Source organism: Taeniopygia guttata, chromosome 14 (assembly GCF_048771995.1).
Source record: "Taeniopygia guttata chromosome 14, bTaeGut7.mat, whole genome shotgun sequence".
Lineage (NCBI taxonomy): Eukaryota > Metazoa > Chordata > Aves > Passeriformes > Estrildidae > Taeniopygia > Taeniopygia guttata.
The window spans coordinates 1126319-1151676 of NC_133039.1; the positions used below are offsets into that span (position 1 = coordinate 1126319).

At 40.1% G+C, this 25358-nt stretch overlaps 1 protein-coding gene across 1 annotated transcript in view; it reads left to right on the plus strand.

The window, feature by feature from the left end:
• Positions 1 to 109: 109 nt before the first annotated feature.
• OTOA (otoancorin) overlaps positions 110 to 25358 on the plus strand; it is a 37553-nt gene continuing 12304 nt past the window's right edge. Inside the window, exons 1-21 of the mRNA XM_030284620.4 lie at positions 110 to 4717; positions 5056 to 5084; positions 5177 to 5207; positions 5301 to 5328; positions 6179 to 6266; positions 7725 to 7856; positions 8464 to 8699; positions 8911 to 9014; positions 11398 to 11504; positions 11924 to 12063; positions 14289 to 14412; positions 14770 to 14985; positions 15501 to 15668; positions 15975 to 16115; positions 16698 to 16753; positions 17117 to 17234; positions 17751 to 17824; positions 19097 to 19232; positions 20090 to 20280; positions 21696 to 21789; positions 22901 to 23030. Coding sequence (XP_030140480.4) covers positions 4639 to 4717; positions 5056 to 5084; positions 5177 to 5207; positions 5301 to 5328; positions 6179 to 6266; positions 7725 to 7856; positions 8464 to 8699; positions 8911 to 9014; positions 11398 to 11504; positions 11924 to 12063; positions 14289 to 14412; positions 14770 to 14985; positions 15501 to 15668; positions 15975 to 16115; positions 16698 to 16753; positions 17117 to 17234; positions 17751 to 17824; positions 19097 to 19232; positions 20090 to 20280; positions 21696 to 21789; positions 22901 to 23030 — 2422 coding nt within the window. The 5' untranslated portion in view covers positions 110 to 4638. The remainder of the gene's footprint in view (positions 4718 to 5055; positions 5085 to 5176; positions 5208 to 5300; positions 5329 to 6178; positions 6267 to 7724; positions 7857 to 8463; positions 8700 to 8910; positions 9015 to 11397; positions 11505 to 11923; positions 12064 to 14288; positions 14413 to 14769; positions 14986 to 15500; positions 15669 to 15974; positions 16116 to 16697; positions 16754 to 17116; positions 17235 to 17750; positions 17825 to 19096; positions 19233 to 20089; positions 20281 to 21695; positions 21790 to 22900; positions 23031 to 25358) is intronic.

A 25358-nucleotide genomic window follows, 5' to 3' on the forward strand; every position in this document is an offset into this window, starting at 1 on the left:
TTGTCTGCAGCAACTGCTCTTTGTGTTGAGAATCAAGCTTTCAGTAGCAACACAACCTTGCATTTATTTCAACTGCATTTAATTATTATTTAATGGGATTGCAGTGCACAAAAAATGTATCAGTTTTGGTTGGGTTTCCTTCATGTTCTTCCCTGTCAAAGCCTCATGAATCCTCATTGCTTTTGCATTTGCCTTTTTCCAGCTAAAGGGGTTACAGTAGAACTTGTCAAAACTGCACTTTAAACTGATGGCTTTAAAAACAAACCCTCTAAGGAAGTTGTTGCCAAATGTTTTCAGCTTTAAAAAGTTGCAGGTGGTTTCTTGCAAATTTTCTGAGTAAAACTGCCTGTGAGGATCAGGCTTTAGGGGCTTGAGTCATTTTCCTTTCTTCAAAAGCACTAAATGAATGCTATTTATTTTAACATGTCTTGTTTTAAAAACTGTTTAAGTGGATAATTTCTGGCAGTTGGAATATGACTTCTCTTTAAAACAAGAGACATCATAAGTAGTACAGACCTGGCAGGTGTATGTCATAACAGTGCTTGGGTTGCAAGTGTGAGAAAGCAGAGAAACCTCAGGTAAGTAAAGTAAGAACTGACTTCTGTTGCTTTTGAAGTCTAAAAAAGTTGTCTGTTGTGGGTCTTTTTGTAGTTTTTATCATTAATGGTGATTTTATGCCAGGTAGGATGCTTAGCATGTCATTTTAGCTTTACCTCAAACTGATGGTTAATGATTTCTCCTGCCAATTGATTAGCTTTTTGTTGTCAGTCATCTTTGTGGAATAGTATTCTGTAGTATGGGGCAAGGGCAAGGAGTGCTGAAATTTCAAATTACTTCTCAACAGTAATTTAGACTCTGTTATTATCATTTCAGGATGTGCTGTTGCATTTTGGCACGTAGTGCAATCAGATTTGTCTGTTGGGAAAATGAGCTATGTAGGCTCAGGAGTAATCCATTAATTTACCTTCTGCAACCTTCATTTTGTACTCATCTAGTAGTGGGAAAATGTTTTTTAATGTGTCATTAATTTAGGTTAGGGTAGCAAATATGTAGTAAGACAAACTTCTTCAAAGGTATTTAAGTGTTTTAATCCCACATGTTAAAAATAACACAGGAGGCTGCATTTCATGTTTCTCATCTTTTAGTGCTGTCACTGAGGATTTCAGTTTGTAATGGCTTTGAGAGGTTTGGGAACAGAAGGTGCCATGTAAACAATAGGGATTTTTTTCACTCTATTTAACCAAGTATTTATTCTTACACTCGAGATGAGGAATTAAAACATGACCAATAATGAAAATCTTTCTACAAAGCCTAAATTAAGCAGGGTCAAACACCTGCTTAGTCCTGTTGAATCAAGAGAATAACCCCCAGGACTGTCCCTACACCTGTATCTCTAAAGCCAGAGCTCCTTGTGAGGGAAGGGGCTTCTTCCTCCCTGCAGGCACTGAGAGTATTTGTGTGCAATGCTGCCCACAGAAAGAAACTTGTGAGTTCAGTAGTTCATTAAATTGCCCCAAATACTCTAAGATGCCATCTAAGGGCACGAGTGTTGCAATTCCAATGTCCAAATTCATTACTCCTGGGTTTGGGAGTCCTGCCTCGTCCTGCGGTGGGTGGCAGTGTCCATCGAGGTGCTCTTATTAACGCGCAGAGTTTTGCCCTGGGGAGTGACTGAACTGCTCTGATCTGATCGGTCCTGTCAGGGTGGGCTGGGTGTGTTGCACTGCAGGAAAACGATGCTGTGCAAGCGCACTATTTAGCCAGAAACTTTCAAAGCAAAGCTGGAACAGCTTCATCCCTCACAACCACAGCCGCCTTTTGCCGGGCGATCCCAGGTTCATACTCTGAGGGACCCAGGGCCACCTGCCGCTGCTTGGGCTGGGGAGATGCGGGAGCAGGGCAGCACCAGCCCTGTGCTTCCCCTGCACAGCCTGTTGAGCTCTCTTCACCTCGGGACAGAAGTGTCCCCTCCTGCCCGCCCCGGGGTGCCGGGCGGCCGGCGGAGGAGCCTGTCCCGCCCGCCCTGAGGGCCGGGGCGCGGGGCCGGCGCTGGGGCTGCGGGGCGGCGCTGGGCCCGGCCCCGCTCTCAGCTCCCCGGCTGGAGCCGCCCAGCCCCGCAGAGCCGGGCGGAGGAGCACACGGCAGAGCAGGTAAAGTCCTCTGGGGTCCTGGCCCTCCTCATCTTCTTCCCTCTCTCCCTTTCCAGCCCGCACCCCTTGCGGCTTCCCCCGCTGCTTGTGGTGCTTTTTTTCAGGTGCAAGGGGGAAGGTGGGCACCGGCAGTGCAAGGGCTTTATCGGCAAGAGTTGTGATTGTGAGCAAAGTTTTCTGGTTATCGAGCTTCAGATAAGGCAGCGACTGCATGGAGTGAGTGATAAAATGTCTAGGATTTCTGTAGATGGAAGGGTGGCTGTTCTGGGAGTGAGAGGAGAGGGTAATCTGGGGGGAGTCCCGCAAGGCTCAGAAATCTCATCACAGCAAATGCGAGGAGCGATCTCCGGGGAAATGCCGGGTGGGATCTGCAGGAGATACCCACAGCATGGTTTGGGACTGTCTGGAAGTTGCCGTGAGCTGCAAACCGACCTATTTGACTCAAAAAATTAACTACTTCATCCTGTAGATTGGCTTGCCAGGCAGGGTTTTCACAGCCCTTTTTGTGCCCTGCTGATTGTCCGTGTGAGTTAGGATGAAAAAGCACTTTCCTTAACATTTAATCTCCTTATATATTAAGTTAGCATGCTTTAATTAAAATACACTCCCTGATCAAAGTGAATGAATTGGAATAAGTAAATCGGGACTGACATTGGAAGCATTAGTTAACCTATGCAGAGTAATCAAACCTTACTGCAAAATTATTAGGGCACAGGCAGGGACAAACACAAGTTCATTGTCTAGGAAACCAGATACATCTGAATGAGAGACATTTACCATGGTGCTCCCAAAAGAGTAGCTGAAAGGGGTTTTAATGTGTGTAAGAACAGGACAGAGGTGATAGCTTCTTGAAGTCAAATGTTTAAATTTTTCATCATCTGTCAGTTTGAGTCACTCCTGTTACAAGACTGGAGTTAAGTATTTGCAATAGACCGAAGTATTGCTGGAGGCTTGTTGAAAGATATTTTTATAAAAGAGTACCTTGGTACATGAGATTAAACAGTCCAAAAAAGGTGTCATTTATCAAATATTCAGATCTGTAACTCGAGCCATGGCAGAGAACTTTAGGGGGGAAGAAAGAGAGAGCACAGGATTCAGCAACAAAAAGAAATGCAGAAATTCAGTGTCTTGCAAATAAACCTTTGAAATGAGGGAGAGGGAGACAAAACCTAACAAAGTCTCTTTATGGTCAGAGCCAAGTCAGCCAATGGGACCCTGTGTGTCATTTCTAAAATCAGGGACTAATCCCGGTGTAAGAAGTTGCCATCTGTGGATCAAGGCATTGTCTAATATGTCAGATGAATTAGTTGTTTTACCTGTGGGGGTGGTGGTTCTCAGGCTGAGCAGAGGGCCAGGCAGAAAATCCTCCCTCCACTGTGGATTGAAGCAGCTGATGACCCTCAGAGCTGAGGAGGGGATGTGGCTGCAGAAACTCCTTTTAGTGAAACCTGCCCAGTCTTTGCTTCTTTTCCACTCCATTGCATTAGTCCTGTGTGTATCCTTGTCCTTCAAGAACTAGGCCAAAAGCAACACGTTCATTTTGGTTTGAGCAACTGTGAAACTCAATTTTTTTCTGGCGTCTATCAGTGACAACCCAGTGAAAAGCTCTGGGTACCCTATTACTGCCCTTCCAGACAATTTATCTTTCAGTGTTTTTTATGCTGCATAGCGCAGGGCAGCAGGGATAGCAAGAGCTACCAAAACATCTCTTTCCACATAAACTGTGTCTGTGGTGCTGGTGAAACTTTGGTGGGACACCTTGTCAGTACAAAGCCCATGGCTTTGATCTGTCCAGGTGAAGTGACATGGGCAGTTTCCCAAATGTGTGACTTTCCCTCTGCCTCAGAAGAGCATAAGGGTGTTTTCTCATTTTTTGCCAAATGTGGCAGCAGGGAAGGGAGCCCTCCTTCCCCCTCACTGCCTGCAGCACCCTGCAGGGACAGGGGACCAGGGCCAGGCTGTTCCACCTGAATTCAGAGATCTGGAAATGGAGGGTCCCAGACCAAGCCTGCAGTGATACTGCAGCTTAACCAGCTAGGAAAAGCTTTCTGTTTGTTTTATAATTTTATAATTTCCTTTTCCATTCCATTTCTCTTTTGTTTTATCTGATTTTAAAAGGATTTGTTTGCCTGTTTTGACAAAGCTGCATTGAAGTTGTACTTAGGTGCAGTGTAACTTGGTAAATAAATGGTTCTACAAGGGAGAAAATTAAATGAGCCATTTGCAATAGGGAGATAACTCTGTCTGCACACACACTCTTTGTGGACTTGTGTTTGTATAAAGTGTATCTCTATCCTAGAAAAAGATCTAAATTAAAAACTTGGGAGCAAGCAGCTTTGGATTGTTTTGATCTCTATTTGTACTCCGTAACATAAGCTGTCTCTGATTTATAGCCATGAAATTTGGGGTGAATATTGCATTTTGACTCTGTTATTCCTGTTTTCCTCTGCAATCCAAGTATCTTTTTATTCTAAAAACACCAGAAGAAATGTCCAGACTTTTGAAGATGTGTTTCTTGTTGATATCAATGAATCATGCCAAGATTACTCACAGTCAGAACTCTGAAGGTAAGACCAGAACTCCTGTCTGAGGGGTATATTTGTGGCACAGAAAAAGTTGTGTGTAATAAATCAGGTGCTGTTTAATAACTGGGACCATGGTCTCTGCTCTCTTGGCTTCATGGAGCTCTACCAGCAAATAATTTCATCAAGACTGATTATTATTGAATAGCCTTTTCCCCCCCACTGTTTTTCTGTAAGTAAATTTAATCAAAACTGCATTAAATGTCTGCAAATAAATTATATATGTGTATATAATCACTGCATACAATAAATGTACTTTTGTGTAACACAACCGACTGATAAAACATTAAATTAACTTCTAATAATGGGATAATCTTTTACAGATTTGCCTCCATTGTTACACAAAGCTGTGGTCAGTATTTTTATTTGATCTCTCTACTAACATTTTATATTATAATATCTAAAAATAATAATTTATTACATATATTTGTAATTTTTCCTTAGGAGGAAGTAATAGCTGGGAAATACCTGAATGGTAATGTACACAGTTGTTCCCACTTATGCTTCTAAAATGAATTAAAACTCAGTATCTCACCATAACTTCTTATGTTCCATTTTTCATGTGCAGCCCTCCTAGATATACTTTATTTTCAAAGGTAATGTATTACTCTCCCCATCTTGATTTTTCAATATTACCTTGCACTTCAGATATGATCTGTTTCATATCCACAGAAACTGGAACATTATAGATAGAATGAAATTGGCACATATGATTACTTGGATTTAGGTCTCCTGGGAGGAGTATTTCCTGTTAACAGGGAAAAACCTGTTTGCCATGAAAAAGAAAAAAAAAATAGAATGAGGCTGAAAATAAATACTTGCTAAGTTTTCAGAAGTTTTGATAATTAACTTTGCTCACATGTGTCCAAATGGCTTCTTAAGGAAATTAGGTGCAGTTCCAGCTGTCTGTCCACCTCCTCCTTTCATTCTCACTCCATCCCCCATCCTCCAGCTCCTGGTGGCTTTTGAATTATTTGCAAATTTTGTCCAAATCTGAAAGAGCAGGATAAGCCTCAAAGACCATTCCACTCCTACATATTTTGAGAAAATCAGTGTCTGTTTAAGGAAGACAGTGAAATTAATGACTCTGCTGGAAGAAAGGCAGCAGTTACTCCCTGTGCTTTCTGCAAGCAGATCAGAACAGTCATAATGGGGTGCCAGAAAGCACATGCCTTGGAGATGGTACTAATGGCAACACCTTGGAAAATTGAGTTTATTGTGGAATTAGATGGAAAAAACCTAATTAATTCAATTCCCCATTGAACCATGTATTTTCATTGCATTAAACAGATCAACTATTACTCTGGATAGGCAAAGAACTGAATACTTTTGCCATTATGGTGTTAGCATCACTCTTTGTATCCTTTTTCTTTTTTACTCTTGTAATCTGCTATTTAACTTGTTATATTATTTTACTGGCATTTTTTATCCTGTTTTCTGTTACAGCTCTAATGTCTGGACAGCAGATCTGCTTACAAAAGTCATGGCATATTTTCATGCCCAGGAAGTTATGTTTACTCTTGGCAGCCTGCAGGTTTGTGACATTTAAGATGCACAAAAATTTTTATTTGAAAAGGAATTAAAAAAACTTAACCTATCTCTGTAACCAAAGCTAGGTGGTCAATGATAGAGGTAATTAATGCGCCTACAGTGTAGCAGCACCTATACCTACAGTGTAGCAGTTAAATAGGAAATAGGTATAGGTTGTCTTTTTCCCCAAACATTGCTGGAGTATGCAAGGCAGAAATAATAACAATTTTTTTTTGCTTTTCCTCTGATGGAAAGCAGGAATTAGGATTTTTCCTGCTAATTGTTTCTTAGTTGAGTGTACATAAATGCTGTTTCCCCAGAAAATGATAGGTTTCGCCCAGATTTTGACTGGCTGTAGTTCACACTGCTCCTCATGGGATGAGAAGCTCCAGAGCATCCTACAAAATGCTTCCATGTTTTAAAGCTCATCTCAGTGCTGTTTTTGTAAATTATCGATGTGGAAGTGATGCAGGAAGGAGTTGTTCCTCCTCCTGCTGCTTAGTGAGGAGCTGCTTTAAGTGGAGCTGCACCCAGCTAATCAAACCTGAGCCCTCCCTGGTCCCTGCACACACTGAACCAGGGAAGTGTCAACTGTGCCATCCCTGAGCCTCAGGCATTCCCAGAAGCTCCACAGTGCCTGAAACCTGTCCCAAGCTCCCTGTCGCTGTCACAGCTCATCCTCACCTACATTTTCCTGCCACTGCCCCCTCCCTTTGTCAGGTTTATTGGCAGCCCGAGGCTTTCAACAGGCTGAACCCCGGGGCATAAAGGAACTGTGTTAATATTTGGAGGTGGCAATGCAAGTTAAGCAAAGGCAGCAAAGAGCAATTGCAACTCAAATTCCAAACCAATTCTGAAATAATTATGTCAGGAAATAGAAGGGATTTTACTCCAGTCTGCTGCTAATGAGCCTTAAATTTATTTCTGTTCCAATGTTATGATTTCCCTTCAATTTTTCAAAACAGGCATGAGATTGTTAACTGGTAATGCAGCTTGATGCAAGAGAGAATATTTTTGGCTTATGACCTTGTAGAGACTTTTCTTCCCATCTAATTTCACATTTCCTTCCCCTTTTTAAGTAACATGCACATGATACCTGATTTTTTTTTAGGCTTTTTGTTTTTAGCTCTTTAGAAGTTTCATTTTTCACAGCTCTGCTGTGTGAAGCAGAAAAGCTTTATTACTCTTGTTTTATGAAGTGAGAAACTGAGGCATCTTTGTTAAAACTCCCTTGAGAGGACTTGTTCATGAAGCCGAGAATAGGATTTGAAAATTACTGTCTTTCAGAATGCATTAAAATTATTTTTGTTTTCAGTTTGTGTGGAAAATAGTTATTTTGATCATTGGCAGCACAGACAATACAGAGCTAAGCACTTAGTTCTCCTTGAGCACAGATTTTCAGGGAGTAAAAGTACAATAGTATGAGTTTTATGTATATTACACATATTTTTCTGTACTTCAGATGTCCATAAAAAGTTACCTGAAGAACCTTTTATACCAGCCCAGGCAACTATTGTCTGAATTGCAACAGCTTGATCAGCAGCAGTTCCAAACTGCAATGAAGTACCTCTTCAACAGCAAAAAGGAGCATCTTGTAAGTGAATTTCCACATATGAAAAGAAAAAGCTGCTGTCAGTGGTTTAGATAAATGGAAAGGGACAGACTGGGGGGCTCACAGTGCAGTTGCTTACCTGGCTTGGATTGGATTCCAGGACTCCCTCTCCTCTTAGGTTAGATTTAGTTCATTTAACTCTTACTGTCTAAAGGTTGCTGCAAGTCCAAGTCAGTCATCTGGATTTTCACTGTAATCAATAGAGAGAAACTAATCTCCAGAGAAGAATTCACCTCCTACAGTAACACTGAAGGCAGGCAGGGCCAGTTAGTCTCAAGGAGTATCTTCTTTTTGGTGGCGTTTTGGAAAGAGAGCCAAGATGGCTAAAGAAGGTGAAATTATTAGTTTGTTTAGTCAGCCATTTGAAATATCTTTCTGGGTTTAATTTTGGTTTTCTAAAAAAATTCAAGCTGATCTCTACCCAATGCCAGAAAGGAATTATTTGAAGTAATGCAAACAACCAGTAGTTTGTAGCTGTTTTTCATGAGAACAGCATCATATTCTTTGTAGAGTGCTCTCTGTCAGGCCTCAAAATTAACAATATATTGAATTAATCACAGATGTTGATTTAACACTTTGTTGCTTGCAGGAAATAGGAAATATTATTCTTGACTGGGGCAAGACTAGAGAGAGAATTTTTCAAAGCCCAGGAGTAAACAGGACCTTGTTCTTTGTAACACTGGATAAATGCTTCCTGGCTCTGAGTGCTCTGGACTGTGTGGATATCCTGAGTCAGGTTCTGCGTGTGTCAGCAGTGAACTATCTCCAACCTGATGTCATTGGGAGTCTCCCAAACCTTCTGCTGGAGGATGCTTTCAGAAACTTGTAAGCCATTTATTTTTCAGGCACAATTAATACTATGTTGGATTTGCTGACTGTTAAAAAAGATGTTGCTATATGATCTCAGTCCGTTTTCCAGATACAGCTTTCTGCTTATGTGTAAAGCATGCTGTTTCTAGAATCATTTGTCCATGTGTCATTAAATAAAATGAATGGTTAACTCATTAGTGAACTAAGAAACCTGTTTATCACTTAGATCATCATTATTCAAGGACCTCTATGACAGAACCTCAGCAAGCACTCAGAGAGCTCTCTATGGCTGGATGAAGCAGATTCTACAGAAATCTTACAACATGAGTGGTATGATACAAAATGTTTTCTTCTTGCTTACCATAAGAGAAAAGCACTCAGCAGAAGACCTGTCCATTGTATTGAATTGTTTCCCCAGTTAACACAGGTCTGTGTAAGAGAGCTGTCTGGAAAACCTTTTCTGCAGAGCAGAGTAAATATAATGTGTTTGTTACTCATGACAGACAGTTCTCCAGAGATGCTTGAACTTGTAGAGTAGAATCATGCTATTGTTAAGGCTGGAAAAGATCTCCAGGATCAACAAGTGCCACCAATGGACTCTTCTTCTGCTCTGCACAGAGCTATTCACAAAGTCTTTTTCTAGTACTCCAGTTTTTTCTCTCTGTACTAAGTCTGAAATAGGATACAGAGGCCAGGTGCTCTGCCAAGGCGTGTTGTTCTCTTCTGAACTCCTGTTCAGACGAGAAAAACAGCTCTGGCTCAGGATACATTATCCACTGCACTGTTTAAAAACACAAAAGAAATGCAGGATGTTGTGAAAGCACATGGCACCAACTCGATCAGCAAAGGGACATGATAAAACCGAAGTTAATTAATTCTGATTGGATGCATTTTCCCACATCTGTTTACCTGGTTAATGTGCCTGAAACAGCTGTTCCATAGCTGGGACAGGCAGGATGGGTTCCACAAGGGGGCTGTTCAGGGCACTGAACATCAGAGCCAGTGCCTGGGTTTAGCTGAACATCCCAGCACGGCTGTCCTGGGAGCATTTTAGACTTAGAGATTTGTGTGTTCTTCCTCCTTCCCTAGAAATCAAAGGTTAAATGCTCACTTGCTTTAATAGAGCTAAATTTGCCTCCTGGGTCTCCTGCCATTTCAAAATATCAGAGTAACCTGGTAAGTTGTGGAGAGGAGGTTCATGCTGCTGCTGTGAGGTGATGCTAGTACCAGTGTGTTGCTGGGGAAGCAAAGATGCAGAATTTGCCTGGTGCTACTCATCAGTCCTGGGAAAATCCCTCTGCATCATCTTGAGTTGTGTCTGCAGCATTGGCAAAACCTCAATCTATAGAAGATCACACAGCTTGGGAGGGACTGGCCCTTGTGTGCCTCTTTTTCCTCCCTGTTGCTGCTTCACCTGCCAAAAGCAGCACAGATGTGGTGAATCCACCCCCATGGCACCAAGTGTGGGCTGATTCCCAGCTGGTTGTGACCATGTGAACCACCAGACCTGGGCAGGCACACTTGGACTGGCAGTCTAAAGCTCCGTCATGTTTATCTGCACTCCCTAGACCACAGCAGAGTGTGGGAACAGTCCTGCAGGAGGGAGCTTTATTCACTTTATATGTGGGTAGCAGTGGGACCATCTGGGATATGGATCAGTTTTTGGGGATCACAGCTGCCACGGCTGGTAACTGCAAGTCTGTTCTGCTAAAGGCCGCAGTCAACATCCTTAAATTGTGCTGCTTTTTCTTTAGCTCTCTTGTCATGTCTTTCAATTCTTGTAATCTTCTGGGTAATAGGAGGTAATATCACTTTAAAAAACGCAGGCCTGACAGGTCTGCTGGGATCATCATCTTGTCTCAGTTAAGGAGCTTAGATCTGTGTTTTTTAAAAAAATCACTTAATGGAGTCCTTCAGCTTCTGATAGATGCAGACTGGTTTTTTCCCAGCACTGGAAACTCTTCAAAGTGCACTGATGATTTTATTTTAGCAGAGCTGTGAGTATTAGCACTGCTGAGGAATGTGTTCAGAGGTGTCACACACTGAGCCATCCAAATGACAACAGCCTGGAGAAAACTGTCTTTGTGGCTCAGGGTACCCGTGGAGTCCATAAATATGTTTTTTCTCAGGGATATTTGGATCTTGATTTCATTTTCAGTCCTTGGGACAATGTTACTTAATGAATACCATTTTTTATGCAGTGTTTTGTGGTTTTGTCAGCCTATTTCCATGAAGGTATTTGAACAGTTTTTCATTTTCTCTATTATTGCTATTGCATATTGCTGAAATAAGTGGCATCATCAATAATAATATATAAGATATATAAAGTATCATGCCTTTCTGATGTTCTTAAATAATGCAATTGATTAGGAAAAGTGAATTTTAAAAACACTGTTCCATATTTAATACTTTTGGGTAAATTTTTCCTGTCCTACACTTTATCCATTCTGTTTTGGCAACATAAAACATTAATTGGTTTTGTATTAGAAAATTTGAGACACTTGAAGCACTATTTCATTTCCATTAAAAAATGTATGGACTCATAAAATTGTGGTGCTAAAATGTAGCAAATGGAGGGAATTTATCTCTGCTAAGGATTTTTCTGATTTGCAGATTTTTTTATTATTTAACAATAACAATATACTGGGTAAAATATATTTGAAAAGTAATTACTTTCTGAACATTGTAGTGAGTATTTATTTGTACAAAACAGAGTTCAATGAATCAACTTCTTGGGTCAGTGCAGAAAGCTTATGGATTTTGGGAAGATACATGGTCCATCTCCCATTAGAAGAAATTCTGAAAATTAGTCTCAATGAAGTAAGTAACAAAGTGTGGTTGGATATATTATTGCTACAAACAATATGAACACAAATGCAAACTTAAACATGAAAAACAACTTAGTATATCTTAATTAATTATAAAGAGAAACTTTATAAAATTCTTCCATCTTTTTAATTTTAAAGTGCCTGTCATTAATATGTAATTATTTATTTGTATCAGACTTCTGTGACTTCTACTGAAAGGGACCAATGATAGAAGACCCTCAAATTATATGGCATTTTGGCAGAGAATCACTCAAATCACTCACTCAACTATGCCTTCAGAAATACTGGTTTATCCAGATCTTCTTCCTTTCTCTGTTAATTTTGGCTCAATTAATTCTGAGTGTGAGACACAGACTTTATAGGATTCATTGTCTCCCAGTGCTGATGCATGGTTTTGTTTGTGCTGGCCAGATCAGACTGTTCATTAGCTACGACAACGCAACAAAGCAGTTGGACACGGTGTACGATATCACACCAGAGCTTGCACAGGCCCTCCTGGAAAGGATAAACTCGTCAGGATTTGATATGAGGAACACTTCAACTATCTACAGGCAAGGCTGCTTTGCTTTTTCTTTTATGGCTGTGTATGGATGGAACAACTAACTCAGGAGAGCATGGAAATTGATAGCATGGCACAGCTTTTTCATTCCAGCGGAAAAATCTAGGCTGAAATCCAGCTCTGTTTAGCAACAGTGAAGAATTGCTTCTTTATGATTTTTTGGAGGTGTGCCTAATTAGCTAGTGCTTTGTCTCCTGCTCCACAGTGAGGAGATGCCTGTAGCATTTGTAGGAAGTCTGCAGGAGTATCTGGGGGACTTAGGCAGAGCTCCACCACATTACAGAGCAATAAAATAAACTGGGACAGCGGGACATGAGTTGTCTTGGCTGCTTGAATCATAGAACATGGAGGTGTTTGGTGGAAATCATGTTACAGTTAGGATTGAAGGAGGAAATCTCAACTCCTGCCAGCCAGGACTGCGAGTGGGTTTAAACTGGTGTGGGCGTCACCAGAGAAACCACCAAGTGAAGCATTGTCATATCAATGGTTGTATTTAGTCCCAAGACAACGCTGTCTGAAATTATTTGTAGTCTCCTTGGGGGACACCTTGGAGTTTTAAACTAATGGAGAATATGCTTTATGGCTTCAGAGCTCCTGTCATTACTGCAGTGCAGCTCGCTGACTTCCGTGAAGCATTGCTCTTGTCGGAGGAGTAAGCAAGAGAAGAGTTATGCCCACACTCTAAATTTCAATGTCAGAAATCTTAAAAATTATTTTGTCACTCACAAGAGCTGCCACATTCTCACAGATGAGAAAAATGTCATGCTCCATAATCCTTAATATATTCCATTTTTACGACACACTTAGTTTATGTTGCTCATTTTAACCATACTGTTGATTTAAATGCACTTTTACTTTTAAGAAGTAGTGTTATTCATTTCTGCTAATCCCAAAGGAGATTAAGAGCTTTTGGTGGCTATGCAATAATGCATCAGAATGTAATTATTTGTTATAAAAATGCTCTTATAGATGTTTCTTTGATTTGTATGTTGGTTTGATGATCTCCCATGAATTCAGATGTGCTGCTGAAGCAGTGTTTTGTTATATCGCTGGCAGGTTGTTGTTGAGGGACTGGAGGAACTAAAAGCCTTTCTGTGCTGCAGAATTTGACTGAGTTTGTGGTAGTGCTGCAGCATTGTCCACTGATCATTTGATTCACATCTGGACATTACTTCCCAGACTCTGCCTGTGCCTGTCTCACTGAACTGCGAAAAGCCAGGGACTGTAGCAGGAAAGCTGGGTTTTGGACATACCTTTGAGGTTCTTGTTCTGTGTGAATTGTAAAAGCAAAGCCTGACTTTACAGGGACAGGGAATTGACTCAGGCTTCCTACAAACCAGTTCATCCCCATCACTATCAAGTTCAAAATCCAGACATAGTGATGCACAATTCAGAGCTCTTTCTTTGCAGGGCTGCAGGTTAAGGCAGTAAATAAGCACAAGATCTAAGCTAGAAGGACACCTACAAAAAGCATTTCCCCATGGTGGTGTGACTCCTCCTCTCCAAAAACTATGGCTGTGGTTGCACTTTACAGAGGTCAGTGGAAATGTTAACTTAAATATTACAGCATGAGAACTGTGAAAGAAACCTCAGTTCAAAACCCTGCCTTGCAGACTGCTGTGCTGGCACAAGTGGGCAGTAAGCCTCAGTGTGCTTTCTCCTGACCAGTGTTGAACTGGACAGGTCTCCATCCATCAGCCAGTCCTGTGTTTGATGTGAAATACAGAAGGCTTTGTTTATTCCTAAAATGATAAAGAGGCCATGTCATGCCCCAGCTGCTGCTCTGAAACACAAATGGGTTGTGTTAGATGTGGAATCCAAGCAGGACTTGCAGTTCAAAACATCCAATCAAACCAGATAAGAACTCAGCAAGCCACTTCTAGAGACTTAGTAATAGCCCTCCATCATTTTCAAGATTGTTCTGTCAGGGAAGTGGAGTCATTAACTGGGCCAATCCAGCCATGAACAAATGGAACCAGGACAGGTAAATTCTCAAGCACAAGCAATCCAGGCAGGCTTCAGCTGAATACAAAGGCTGCTGCATGTTCTCATACCCCTGTTACAGGCTGAGTTTTAAGGACTGCAGGTTCAGGCACTCAGGACAAACAGAAATGGCTCAAGCTGTGATCACAAGGAGAGGGTACCGAGCTGTGTTTCCATTTCCCAACAGTGACACCTTTTATGTCAGAAGGGAGCTAATGTATTTCTGCTTTATAGGCTGGGTTTGTTGGTTTGTTTTTATGATGACCTGGAACAGATGGATGCAGCTGTGGCCCGGGCTCTACTTCATCAAATGATTAAATGCAATCAGCTGAGAGGTTTCCAGGCCGAGGTTCATGAGGTATGTACAACACTTGTTCTTCTTGCCTAACATAATCCTGTAAACAGAGGAGGAAAGATCTTATTAAATAAGGAAAGAAATTAGTGAAAAAATATTTGGACATAAGAAATAAGAGAAAATAGTTCTTGAGAATGCAAAGAATAGAAACTCATTTTGGGTGCTTATTCTTTTCTCATTCTGTTTCATATTCCTGTTCCATATACCTTTCACAACTGTGGTTCTCTTTTTGAAATTTTATGAAGTGTGTGAATATTTGCCAATGCCTATTCCAGAGATTCCAGTTAATGTTTTGGGTGGTAATGGAAATTGGTTATTGGCAGATTTTTATTTGTGATCTGCTCTTTTTGTTTGATTTAGCTCAAATCTCAGCTCCTGAACATTGCCATGCAAAACCAGACATTGAATGATACCCTTGGATCTCTGTCAGATGCTGTGGTTGGATTAACTTCAAGTCAGCTGGAATCTCTGTCACCTGAAGCAGTGCATAATGCTGTTGCAACATTAAACCAAGTCTCTGGGTGGGCAAAGAGCCAAGTTATGATTTTATCCAGTAAATATCTCTCTTATGAAAAGGTACCTCTGAGAACAGCTTTCCTACCTTCTGTTTTTAAAAGTGAAATGGCTTCTTCTCAACAATGACTGTAGCTTTTGAAAAGTTTAATATAAGAATTCAATTTAGTTAGTGGCCTGGAAAATATGTTTAAATCAAATAAAAGCATCCAAGACTATACATCCCAAAGTAATTCTCGAGTAACAGGGAGAATGAGTATTTGGATTTGGCAGTTGTGTATATTATTTTATCTGTGTCACTGCCCTAAACAGAATTTGCATGGTCAGAGATCTGAGGCTGTATATTCAAGTATACTGTAATGCAAGGAATCAGGTCCTGGTTTAAGTTTCAGAAAAAGGAACTTCTGAGAAACTTCAGGCATTTGTTTCATGAACAGACGCAGAAAATGCATTCCCAGGCAAGAAATGCATTAAGTATTTAAGAAGAATAGTTTTGCTTTATTTATTGACTTTTGCTTTTAAATACATCTGCTGGTCTCAATAAAACTTCCTGTTTGCTTGTGCTGTTCTCCCTGCAGGTTTTATCATTTTACAATGTGAGCCAAATGGGCGCCTTGGTGACAGGAATTGGCACCCGGTCACTGCACAGCATGAGCCCCAGGGAGCTGGCTCAGATCATTCGAGGCACAACATCCCAGTACTTGTCTGACTTATCTCCTGCACAGCAGCAGGGCATTCTCAGGAAGGTGATTATTAACTCCAGCTTGTGGCAGGTTCTCTCTGCACAAGAGCGCCATAACCAGAACTGTAGAGCATGAATTAAACCAAGATATGTCCTTTAGCTCAATGGTTAATGGTTCTACTGCTTTTTTTCTGAACACCAAGGGTATTTTGAAGGCTCTCTCTTGCTTATTTCATTGAGTTTTTAATCCTGTTGTGTTTTTCCTTTATCCTCTTAAGAGAAATATTACACAGAATAGAAAGAAGGGCAAATCCTGTAAATCTAAGCATCAGTTCAGAAATGCCATGTATTTCTGTGTTTCTCTTTTTAGATTGCTGCATCTGGAGATTTTTCTTCATCAGTCAAAGATATACAAGGAGCTTTCTTTAAAGAAGTCTCTCTTTCTGGTTTATGGAAGCAAAGTGGATATAATTCTTCAATGCTGAAAGAAAAAGAACTAAGAAGCAGCCAGGTAAAAATTGTTATGCAGTTCCCATTCCACTGCAATTTAGTGTGATGGGAGAATTGGAAAAGTGGTGTAATGTGTTTGTGTTCATGGAATACAGGTAAAAGGAAGGAACTGCCCCAGTTAAATCTCAACATAAACACCAAAGGGCATTTAGAGCCCAAGCAGCACTATGAGACAATGCTATGGAAGAGGAAGCATTAATATGCTGAATCGAAGCCCCCAGGTTTCTGCCATGTACATTTTCTCTTTCCAGTACTGCATATTAGACATTTGCTTGTCGTGTCTAGAGAGATGAAAGGTTGCATCAGATGATCTCCAGAGCTCCCTTCAGCCCTAAGTTTTTTAGTGGCTGTGGGATGTGTGCAGCTTTAACATCATTCCATAATACCAGTCAGTGATGGTTTGTCTTGTGAAGAAAAAATTCATCTAAACTGGGTGCCAAACCTTTTGGTTGCTGAAGCTGGACCATATAAGTACCTTTAGGGTACATGAGAGAGCTTAGAGTACAAAAGCTTTGCAGTAGTTTATATCTCTTACAACTGGATTAACTAAAGTTACCTTTAATTATGATGTGTTTATTTTCAGGCTTTGTATCTGTATGAATTACTGTCCAAGGAAAACTATCCTGTTGACCTTGTAAGGTATGAACTGTATCTCTTTTGAAATGGGGTTTAAGACTAGTTTTGTGATGACAGTGACTTTGAGGTAAACAATATGTGATTTTTATGTATTACCTTATGTTTATTCATGCCTGGATACCACAGGATAATTCAGCTTCCTTATTAAAAATGGTGTTCAAAACCAAAGTGAGGATCAAAGCATTGCAGAGGTTTGGGTGTTTTAAGTTGATATTTTTCAATTTGTTTGCATATTTACTCTCAAGAGCCTTTTAATTGCAGAAAATGGGAGAGGTGAAGAAACTGTGTGTTAGGATGGGGTTGTGGAGAGTAAGGACTAGATCCTGCTTAAATATTCATAAGATTGAAATTTGCCTTTCCTATCAGTACAGGACAGCTTGTGAAAGGAGTAACTTGTCAACTCTTTGAAAGTATGGACACAGACATATTTTTAAATAATTTTAAATTCTTTGAAATGAATCTTCATCTGCTTTCTCCATATCAGGTAAACAAACAAAAAATAATTTATGTACATAAACATACTACCCAATATCCAAATTAGGTAGATTAAAATTTGGTTCATTCTATTTTGTCTTTGGATTTTTTGGGATTTTTTTTCTGAATCCTGTATGTCTCAACTTGTCTGTTAGCATATTTTATTTAAATCTTTTATGTGTGAATTTGTCTGTTATCATACTTCATTTTGACAATTTCATTTGTCACTTACAAATTGCAAGAAATTCCTACAGCCCTTCTGAATTGTTAATTCATGAGTAATCTGTTTGGAAATACATAGAAGTTTCAGAAACATACAAATATTCTCACGTTCCCAAATATATAATGTTTCATCTCTGATGTCTGCAAAAAGAAAACTAAAAAAGCCAAATAAAAATGCTCTCTGAAGATAATATGCACAGTCTTATATATGCTAATTTATATATATGCTACAATAAACAAGTCATATTTTTTATTCTTCTTCAAAACTGCTAGAGGTTTAAGATCCTAAATTTTTTGCCTTTAGGTTAATTGTTTGGCTTGGAAATTTTGGAAAGTCTCCAATGCATCCATTCCTCCCTTCCTCTTACTGGCACTTCCGTAAGTTACATCTTAGTCCATCTTAACTTCTGAGCACTTTTCAAATAATCTCTTCAGTCCTAAGAAAACTGATGATTCAAATAAATGGTAATTTATCAAAAGTGGTCACTGACTGTAGGCAAAAATCTGTATCAAGTGAATGTTGGTAATACTTTGTGTCTTTTACTACATTTTTGTCACAATGGTGGATTTTTTTTTCCCCCATAGGTAGGCTTATTTGGTTTAGGTTTGCTTATTTGTTTAGGGGTTTTTATGAGAGTGGATATATAAGACAAAACCACTGGATACTGCAGAAGCATATTGCTTGAATGGTTGGAAGCATTCCAGTGTGTTTCAAGACATTTGTGTAAGTTAGCAAAACTTCTCAGTGACAGCTTTTTTCCTTAGGAAAAAATAACTTGTGTATGGATGAGAACTCCTGAACTGTAAAATTTGTTAATTCCTTCCTTCCTTTCTTTCTTTGTCTCTCTCACTTTCTCTTTCTGTCTCTTCTGGCCTTTCTTTCTTTCTATGTGCCTAAGGGGATAAAAGGGACTGAGAACCCTTCTTTTTGTGGAATATTTATTAATTGAACAAAGTAAGAAAAGTATTCCATTTGAGAAGGTTCTGTTCTACTTAACAACTATAAAATAATAATAGAAAGACTTTAATGCAAGGCTTCCTACAAACTGCAGCACTCAGTTATTTGGCAACAGTTGCACGTTGGCTGTTCAGGGCCATCAGAAGTTTCTGGTGCCCACAGACCCTGTCAAGGCTGGGCCTGTGCAGATGTGGGCTGTGGCTTTATTTGCAAAGGTTATCTGCCACTCTGTGTGGAGAAGAACATTTTTTTTTTTTTTTTAATTTGGCAGGATTTTTGGATTTTGATAAAAAGGTAACCTACTCTAAAACTACTTGTGGTCCTCAGGCCATGCACCACATTTTCATTCATCAGAGAATTATTCCTAACAAAACGAGAAAGCGAAAAACTTCTGAGCTGTAAACTGTTGTTCCATATGGTGTTAAAGCATCTCAGAGCCCTTTCATACACTTGCAGCTATTTATAATTCTTAGCCATTTTTTGAAGTTCAGTTCATGTCCTGATGGACTGGAAGAAGATGGATATTGAAGTAAGGCAAGGGTTAATTGCAATTTTTTTGGCCTGTCTGGTTTATGATTTTTCAAGTCCAGCCTTGTCTCTAAATATTTCTGTCATCACAGATTTCATGGGTATGGTTGTGGGTTTAGGAAGGTCAGGTTTACATTCTGAGACCTTCTGCATTCTTTCTGCAGTTCTGAGTACCTGGAGTATGTTACAGGCCCTTTGTGTGTCCCTTTCCTTGAACGTGTGGGGAAGATTGGGATGGACCTTCTGAACCCAAGCCTTCATAAAAGGGATGTTGTCCTGCAAAAAGTACAGGAGTGCTTGGTGGGTATGGCTGAGAGGGGTCAGCAGAGGAAGAGACACCATGGAGGAGGAGAGAGTCACCACATGAATTTTTCACCCATCCATCTATATTTTTGGGGGGGATTTATGTACTGTTTCAATTTTATTGTTTGCTCTTTAAGGAAACCTTTTTATAACTTGCTTAGCAATTTTCCTTGACTCCATGCGTGTTAGAAAGTGTTCTCATGAAATGTCCTTGCTGGCCAGGACAGCCTGGAGCTGACCAGTTTGCACCTAGAGCTGTTCCCCTGGGTCCAAGCAGTGCCAGTCCAAGCAGAGCTGTTGTGGCACAGGGAGCTCCACAGGAGAGGTGGTGGTACCAGGAAGGTTTTGTGAGTTCTGCTGTCTGGGAGCTGCAGCACTCACCAATTTTTAGGGGAAACTAGTTCTTTGATGTAGCTGTGGCTATTCCTGTCCTTACACACAGCACCAGCTGTATAATCCCCAATGTTTTGGCAGCTGCTTGAGAAACCCCTTAGAGCTCAACCTTCCAACAGGCAGAGCTTGGGGCCCCTCTGCTGCAAGGGGCCACATGAGGGCTGTGCTGCCAGACAGAACTGCACCAGCTCTGCAGGTGCTGGGTGGTCACATTCTTTATGTGTGATTCAGTATGGAATAAAGAATACTGAAAGCTCTGAGAAGTTCTTATGAAATATCACCAGCTGGATTGGTAAACCAAAAAACATAAAGTAGTCTCAGCAGAAAATGTAGATTAAGTTGCCAGTGCAAACTGTTGTGTCTTTGTTCCTTATAGCTTAAATGAGTTGTGATGCAGCTAAGTGGTACAGGGCAAGAGCCCAGGTTAGGTCTGCCAACAAGGTAAATGCTTCTTGTTTCAGAACAGCTCCGTTGCTGATGAATATGATGTTGACCTTCTTGGAAATCTAATCTGCCACTTACCTCCAGCCTTTCTACATGGCAGAATGTCCCTGAAGGCAATGGCAGCAGCCCTACATCAATTCAAACTTTGCCAAAAGCTCAGCCACGAGCAGAAGACTGAAATTAAATACAAACTCCATCAGTTATATGGGTAAGGTATTGGATACACCACCGTGGTCATGATGCTGCTTAGGCCATGCAAACACCAAGCATTTGCTTTGTCCAGATGAACTGCAGTGAAACCAGCACAAAGCAGCTTCTGTCACTGCCCAAGTTCAGAGTCTTGTCCACTAGAATGACATTTCTGTTCTTGTGTGTAATGTGATAACTGTCGAACAAAATACAACCCCAAGGACACCCTGCATGACTTAAGTGCCAGAGGAAAAGGAGAGAAAGTGTAGTGTTTAGGGGGGGACAGGCAAATAGACTCATTGGCCTGGAAAGAGAAGGGGGTTACAAGCAGAGAATGGTGCAGGAACGCAAAGAATGGGAAAATGTAAGTGGGGTACTTGGTGTTCTGGTGTGAGAAGACAAGTAAAGAAATCTGCAAGCACCTGTGGTAGTAGGAGACAGCAGAGAAGAAGCAGAGGGATGTAAAGTCCGAGTATCTCCAGCAGCAGAGTGGGCAGTGTGTTGTGTGTCACTAAGGACTCAGATTTGGAGGGCGAATGGAACCTCACTGGTATCAGTCATGCAAAGAACAAAGCCATCCTCTATCTGGCAAGAATATACTGTTTCTGTTTACATTGTCCCTTGGAAGTGTCTTGCATTTGAAAAGGGAGACTGGTTGCACAGTTTCTAACCACTCCTTCACCCCAAAGTCAGTCACTTGATCCACCTGATCACTTTAGATGCTGTTCAGCTTCCAGCTAGTCAGCTTTTTTCTGTGATAGGATAGCTGTATGTTCCAGCAGATCCCATCCCTGCATTGATCTTGATACAAATCAGTTTTATTGAATCATGCTCACTGTGCTAAATAAGATTTTACATTATTTTTTATAGTTTAATTTTGAAGATATTTAAACATCCTGATAGTTGAGCAACAAAGCTAATAAAATTGTTTGTGGGAAAATGAGCTAGTAACATATTTGTTACTACACTCTTCTATAGGTTCTGTCAGGCTGAAAATAACGTGTCTAAGTGCTTTATTAATTCACCCACCAAATGGGTTGACTGACATTTGTCAGATTTAGATGATGTTTCTACTTCTCTTTTGATAACCATTTTGCAGACTGCTATTGCAATATGAACTGACAGAAAATGGTAAAATTTCTTTCAAAGAATTATTTCTCCTTGTTCAAACACTGTAATACTAAGAACACTTGACTATTGAGGGAGAGCTCCATCACCACCATATTTGAAGGGTTTTTCTGATTATATTGTGAGTTCCACTAATGCCCTATGCCCAGAGAGATGAGAAAATGCAATCTGATGCTTATAACAATGAATCATCACATTAGCATAGAATTGTGTTCCCTGTATGAAAAAGTATCATAAAAACACTGAAGTTTTAGTATTTTTTTGTAATGGTCTTTATTAATATAATTTTTAAAAATATTTTTTCAGCTCCTCAAACAACTGGACAGCACAAACAACATTAGATGTTGGACCATTCATAGTTATGTTGTCAAGAGAGGAATTAAACATCCTTGCTGAAAAGGTATGCTTTTATTTAAAAATTTAAATTTGTACCATATATTTTAGAACTTGGATTTGTGAATATCATAATGCAGTCTAAATTAACTAACATGAATGCTGAACTAGGTAAATAATTCTTTTGTCAAGGAATCCTGTGTTAATGTTTCACATATTCTTGACTCCATCAAAGAGATTTCTTCTTGAGAGTAATGTTACTATAAACAATTACTTGCATGTGTACAATGACAATTGTAATTGTCACATAGGGAAAAAAGGGGCATTAATAGTGATGCAGACTAATTTTTAGTACTTTACACCTTGCAGTGCTCTTTACTCCATCCTTCTGCCTTCCAACCATAAAAGTTGTGTTTCTTATCCTTTTATTAATGGGGCCATACTGATCAAATTAGCATTTACTCATGTGGCCCTTTGCCCTGGGGCCAGCATAACGCAAGTAACAATATCTGATGGCCTTAGCATTGCACTTTGTAATTTCCTTGCCCTCTTTAGTTAATATAATCTTAATGTTTTTATGCATAGGAGTAAACTATACTGAATTGAGGGATTCATTCTTCAGCAGAAATATGTGAACAGAGTCAGCAGGTTTTCCACTGGAGATAGTGCTTATAATTGACCAGATAGAATAAGACTCATCAAAGGAAAGGAAGGTGTCTAGCAGGATGGAGGAGAGAGGTCAGAAAAGCCTAAAGAAGGCAAACAGGTCAAAGTTATTTCTCATAATTTAATTGGGTCCCTATCCTCAATTCACATACTTATCTGGCAAATTTAAGACAAGTGAAATGAAGCCCAAATTAAAATGGTGTCACTCATTGCTCCAGGAAGGGCTGGGCACAGACACCAATCAGCCAGTGCTCAGGTGTCAGAAGCTGGGAGGGCATACAGGAGGGAGAATCACTCAAAATTTGCTTTGTTCCTAATTTTTTCCCCCTCAAATGTGTGCCAATGACCTTTCAGTAGCAGCCAATTACTCTTTTCTGAAACATCTGCACAATGGGACGAGACTGAACTGCTACTAACCCCTGCTTTGCTAAGGTCTGCACAAGTCTTTTTCCACAAATTGATTTGTTTTAAAAGGGAGAGAAGCCTTATTTATTCTTTCTTTCCTTTTGAAGTTCCCAGATATCATTTTACAAATAGCAAAGACAATTGGACCACTTTCTTCAGCTGAAGAGCTTCTGTCAGCTGTGTTCGAGTCAGTCTCCAGCAGCACTGGCAGCACCCGCCTGTCTCTCAGCAGAGCTGGTCAGTATTGCACGGGGGGCCTCTGCAAAGTGCTGCCATTTGGGGCTGAGATGGTGCAATTCAAACAGACTTTGTCTCACTTTGTCATCAAATGCCTTCTGAGAAGCTGAATGATAAAAGTGAAGTATTGAGTTTATAAACTTATAGGCTTTCAGGCTAAAACAGTGAGAGTCTTCATTCTGCTGCTCATCAGAGTTGTATAATGCACTAATTGCTGAAACTTTCATTACAAGATTGCATAATTAAGCATTTCCTGGAATCCTTCTGAATGCACAAAGGAAAAAGATGAATTATTTGAATTAGAGGGGTTTGTTTATTTTTAATTTTTTTTTTTTTTTTTTACTTTGTAATCTAATTTAAACCCCTTGAATTAAAATCTGTGAAGGTGGCAAGTTACCATTGAGCCAAAAGATTGCATATAGTTAATCCTTTGCCAGACATGAGCATATGGTGACTGATCCATTCTTAAATCTGACAGTGGTGGCACTGTGTTTTTTCTGTCCAAATGGACAAAGTTTGTAATCATCTAAAAGATATTTTAATTAGCAACCAAACTAATCTATTAGAATCTCTGGTGACAAATGGATTATTTTCTTTATAAAAGATAGATACTCTGACTATATTCTGTTATTATAATTACAACTATTCTTTCTCTTGTCTGAAATTCACCCAGGCAGAATTTGTAAGCTGTGCCATCCTATGCCATGGAAAACAATCCTGCTGTGGGGGAAGCTTTTGAAAAGCACCAATGAGAATTTAGACCCAAAGATATTCAAGGAGTTTGATCTTGTCTGCCTTGGCCTTTGAAAATCTCCCCCTTGGTTCTCTGCCTAGCAGAATAGAGGTTCAAGCTCTCAGCAAGCCCTGAGCCACCCTGGAAATCCATCTGCTTGTATAGCAGGAACTCTGAATGATGGCTGTGTATCTCTGGGCATGAATTTGCCTCTTACAGTGCTGTATTCATAGGCAGAGAGAGGTGGAGGCAGTTCTGAGAGTTGTGTTTTTCATAGCCTGAAACAAAACATGACCTCATTTGATCGGAGAAGTCATTGCACAATCATCAGGCTCTAAAAAAAGCATGACTCAGCTGGTGAAATAGCAGGGGGTTCGTTCACCTGTGTGCATGAAATTCACTCTTCCTTCAACAAGTAAATGAGCCGATCATAAGCCATATTTCTTTAGACATAGGCCATAGGACTGAAGGTTCAGCAACAGGTATTTCAGTATGCTTGTGTCCCCTAAGTGGATTTTTTTTTTTTAAGCCTCTGGATCTACATGAATCCCAAAGACTTCTCCAATCAGCCCAGGTCATGTCCAGTGCAGTTGCAGAGCTCTCTCATCTGCATTGCAAGACCAGTGCCAGTGAAGCTGAGGGTCTTTGTCAAAGGAGAACTTGATTCCAAGGCCATGGAGGCTCCTCAGTCTCCACTTGGGGTGCACGAGCCCAACTGGGGGGAATCTTGGAGATGAGCAGTTGAAGTATTGTTTGTTGAAGGAAATGCTTCTGCAGCCCCAAACATAATCTCATCAGCTCCATACAACTCACACAGTGGTTTCAGTAAGGAATGAAATTTAATTACTGATTTGTAAATCACTAAAAAAATGGGTATTATGAAAATTATTCCAGAATAACGTTGATGTTTTTCATGCCACCAATGCTATTTTGCATTTCTCACAGACCAGTTGTGAGCTAATTTTAATAACAGTAGCAATTACCAGTTACAGAGTTCTTGCACCTATGTCTATATCAAGATTAAAAGCAAAGGTTTTAAGGTGCTTAAGGCAAGATGGAACATGAAAAGCAAAGCCAGGGAACTGTGTGTCTGAGATGCTACCAGAGGGCAGTGGCAGTGCTGGAGAAAGAATTCAGGTTTCTCAACCTGAGATGTTATAATGTGTATATATATGTTTTTCATCAAACTAAATCTATAGCAAAAGGAACAGCAAAGTGGCACCAGGTCCAAAACCTAATTAGTATTTCCCTCTTTAATTGCATCAGTGTATCTTGTGTGTTAAAAATTATAAAATCAATGTTTTTTTTTCAAGAACACCTAATCTTAGGTTTTCATGACCTGGGGAAGGGACCTGCACTGTGTCTGGATGAACAGTATTTACATGAGAAAAGCTGACCTTCTGCAGCAAGGGAAAGGAAAACAATGCAGCTTCACAAGAGGGAGGTAAAGGGAGAGCAGAAGATCAGCTGGTACAGTGGAAGCTGAGCAGCATTTTCATTTTCTCAACAGATTCAATCTTTTCAGTGTTCTACCCACTACTGCAGCTTCCTTTGATGCAAATAAATCCCTCCTCTGCCTCCTTTTAAAGTACAAA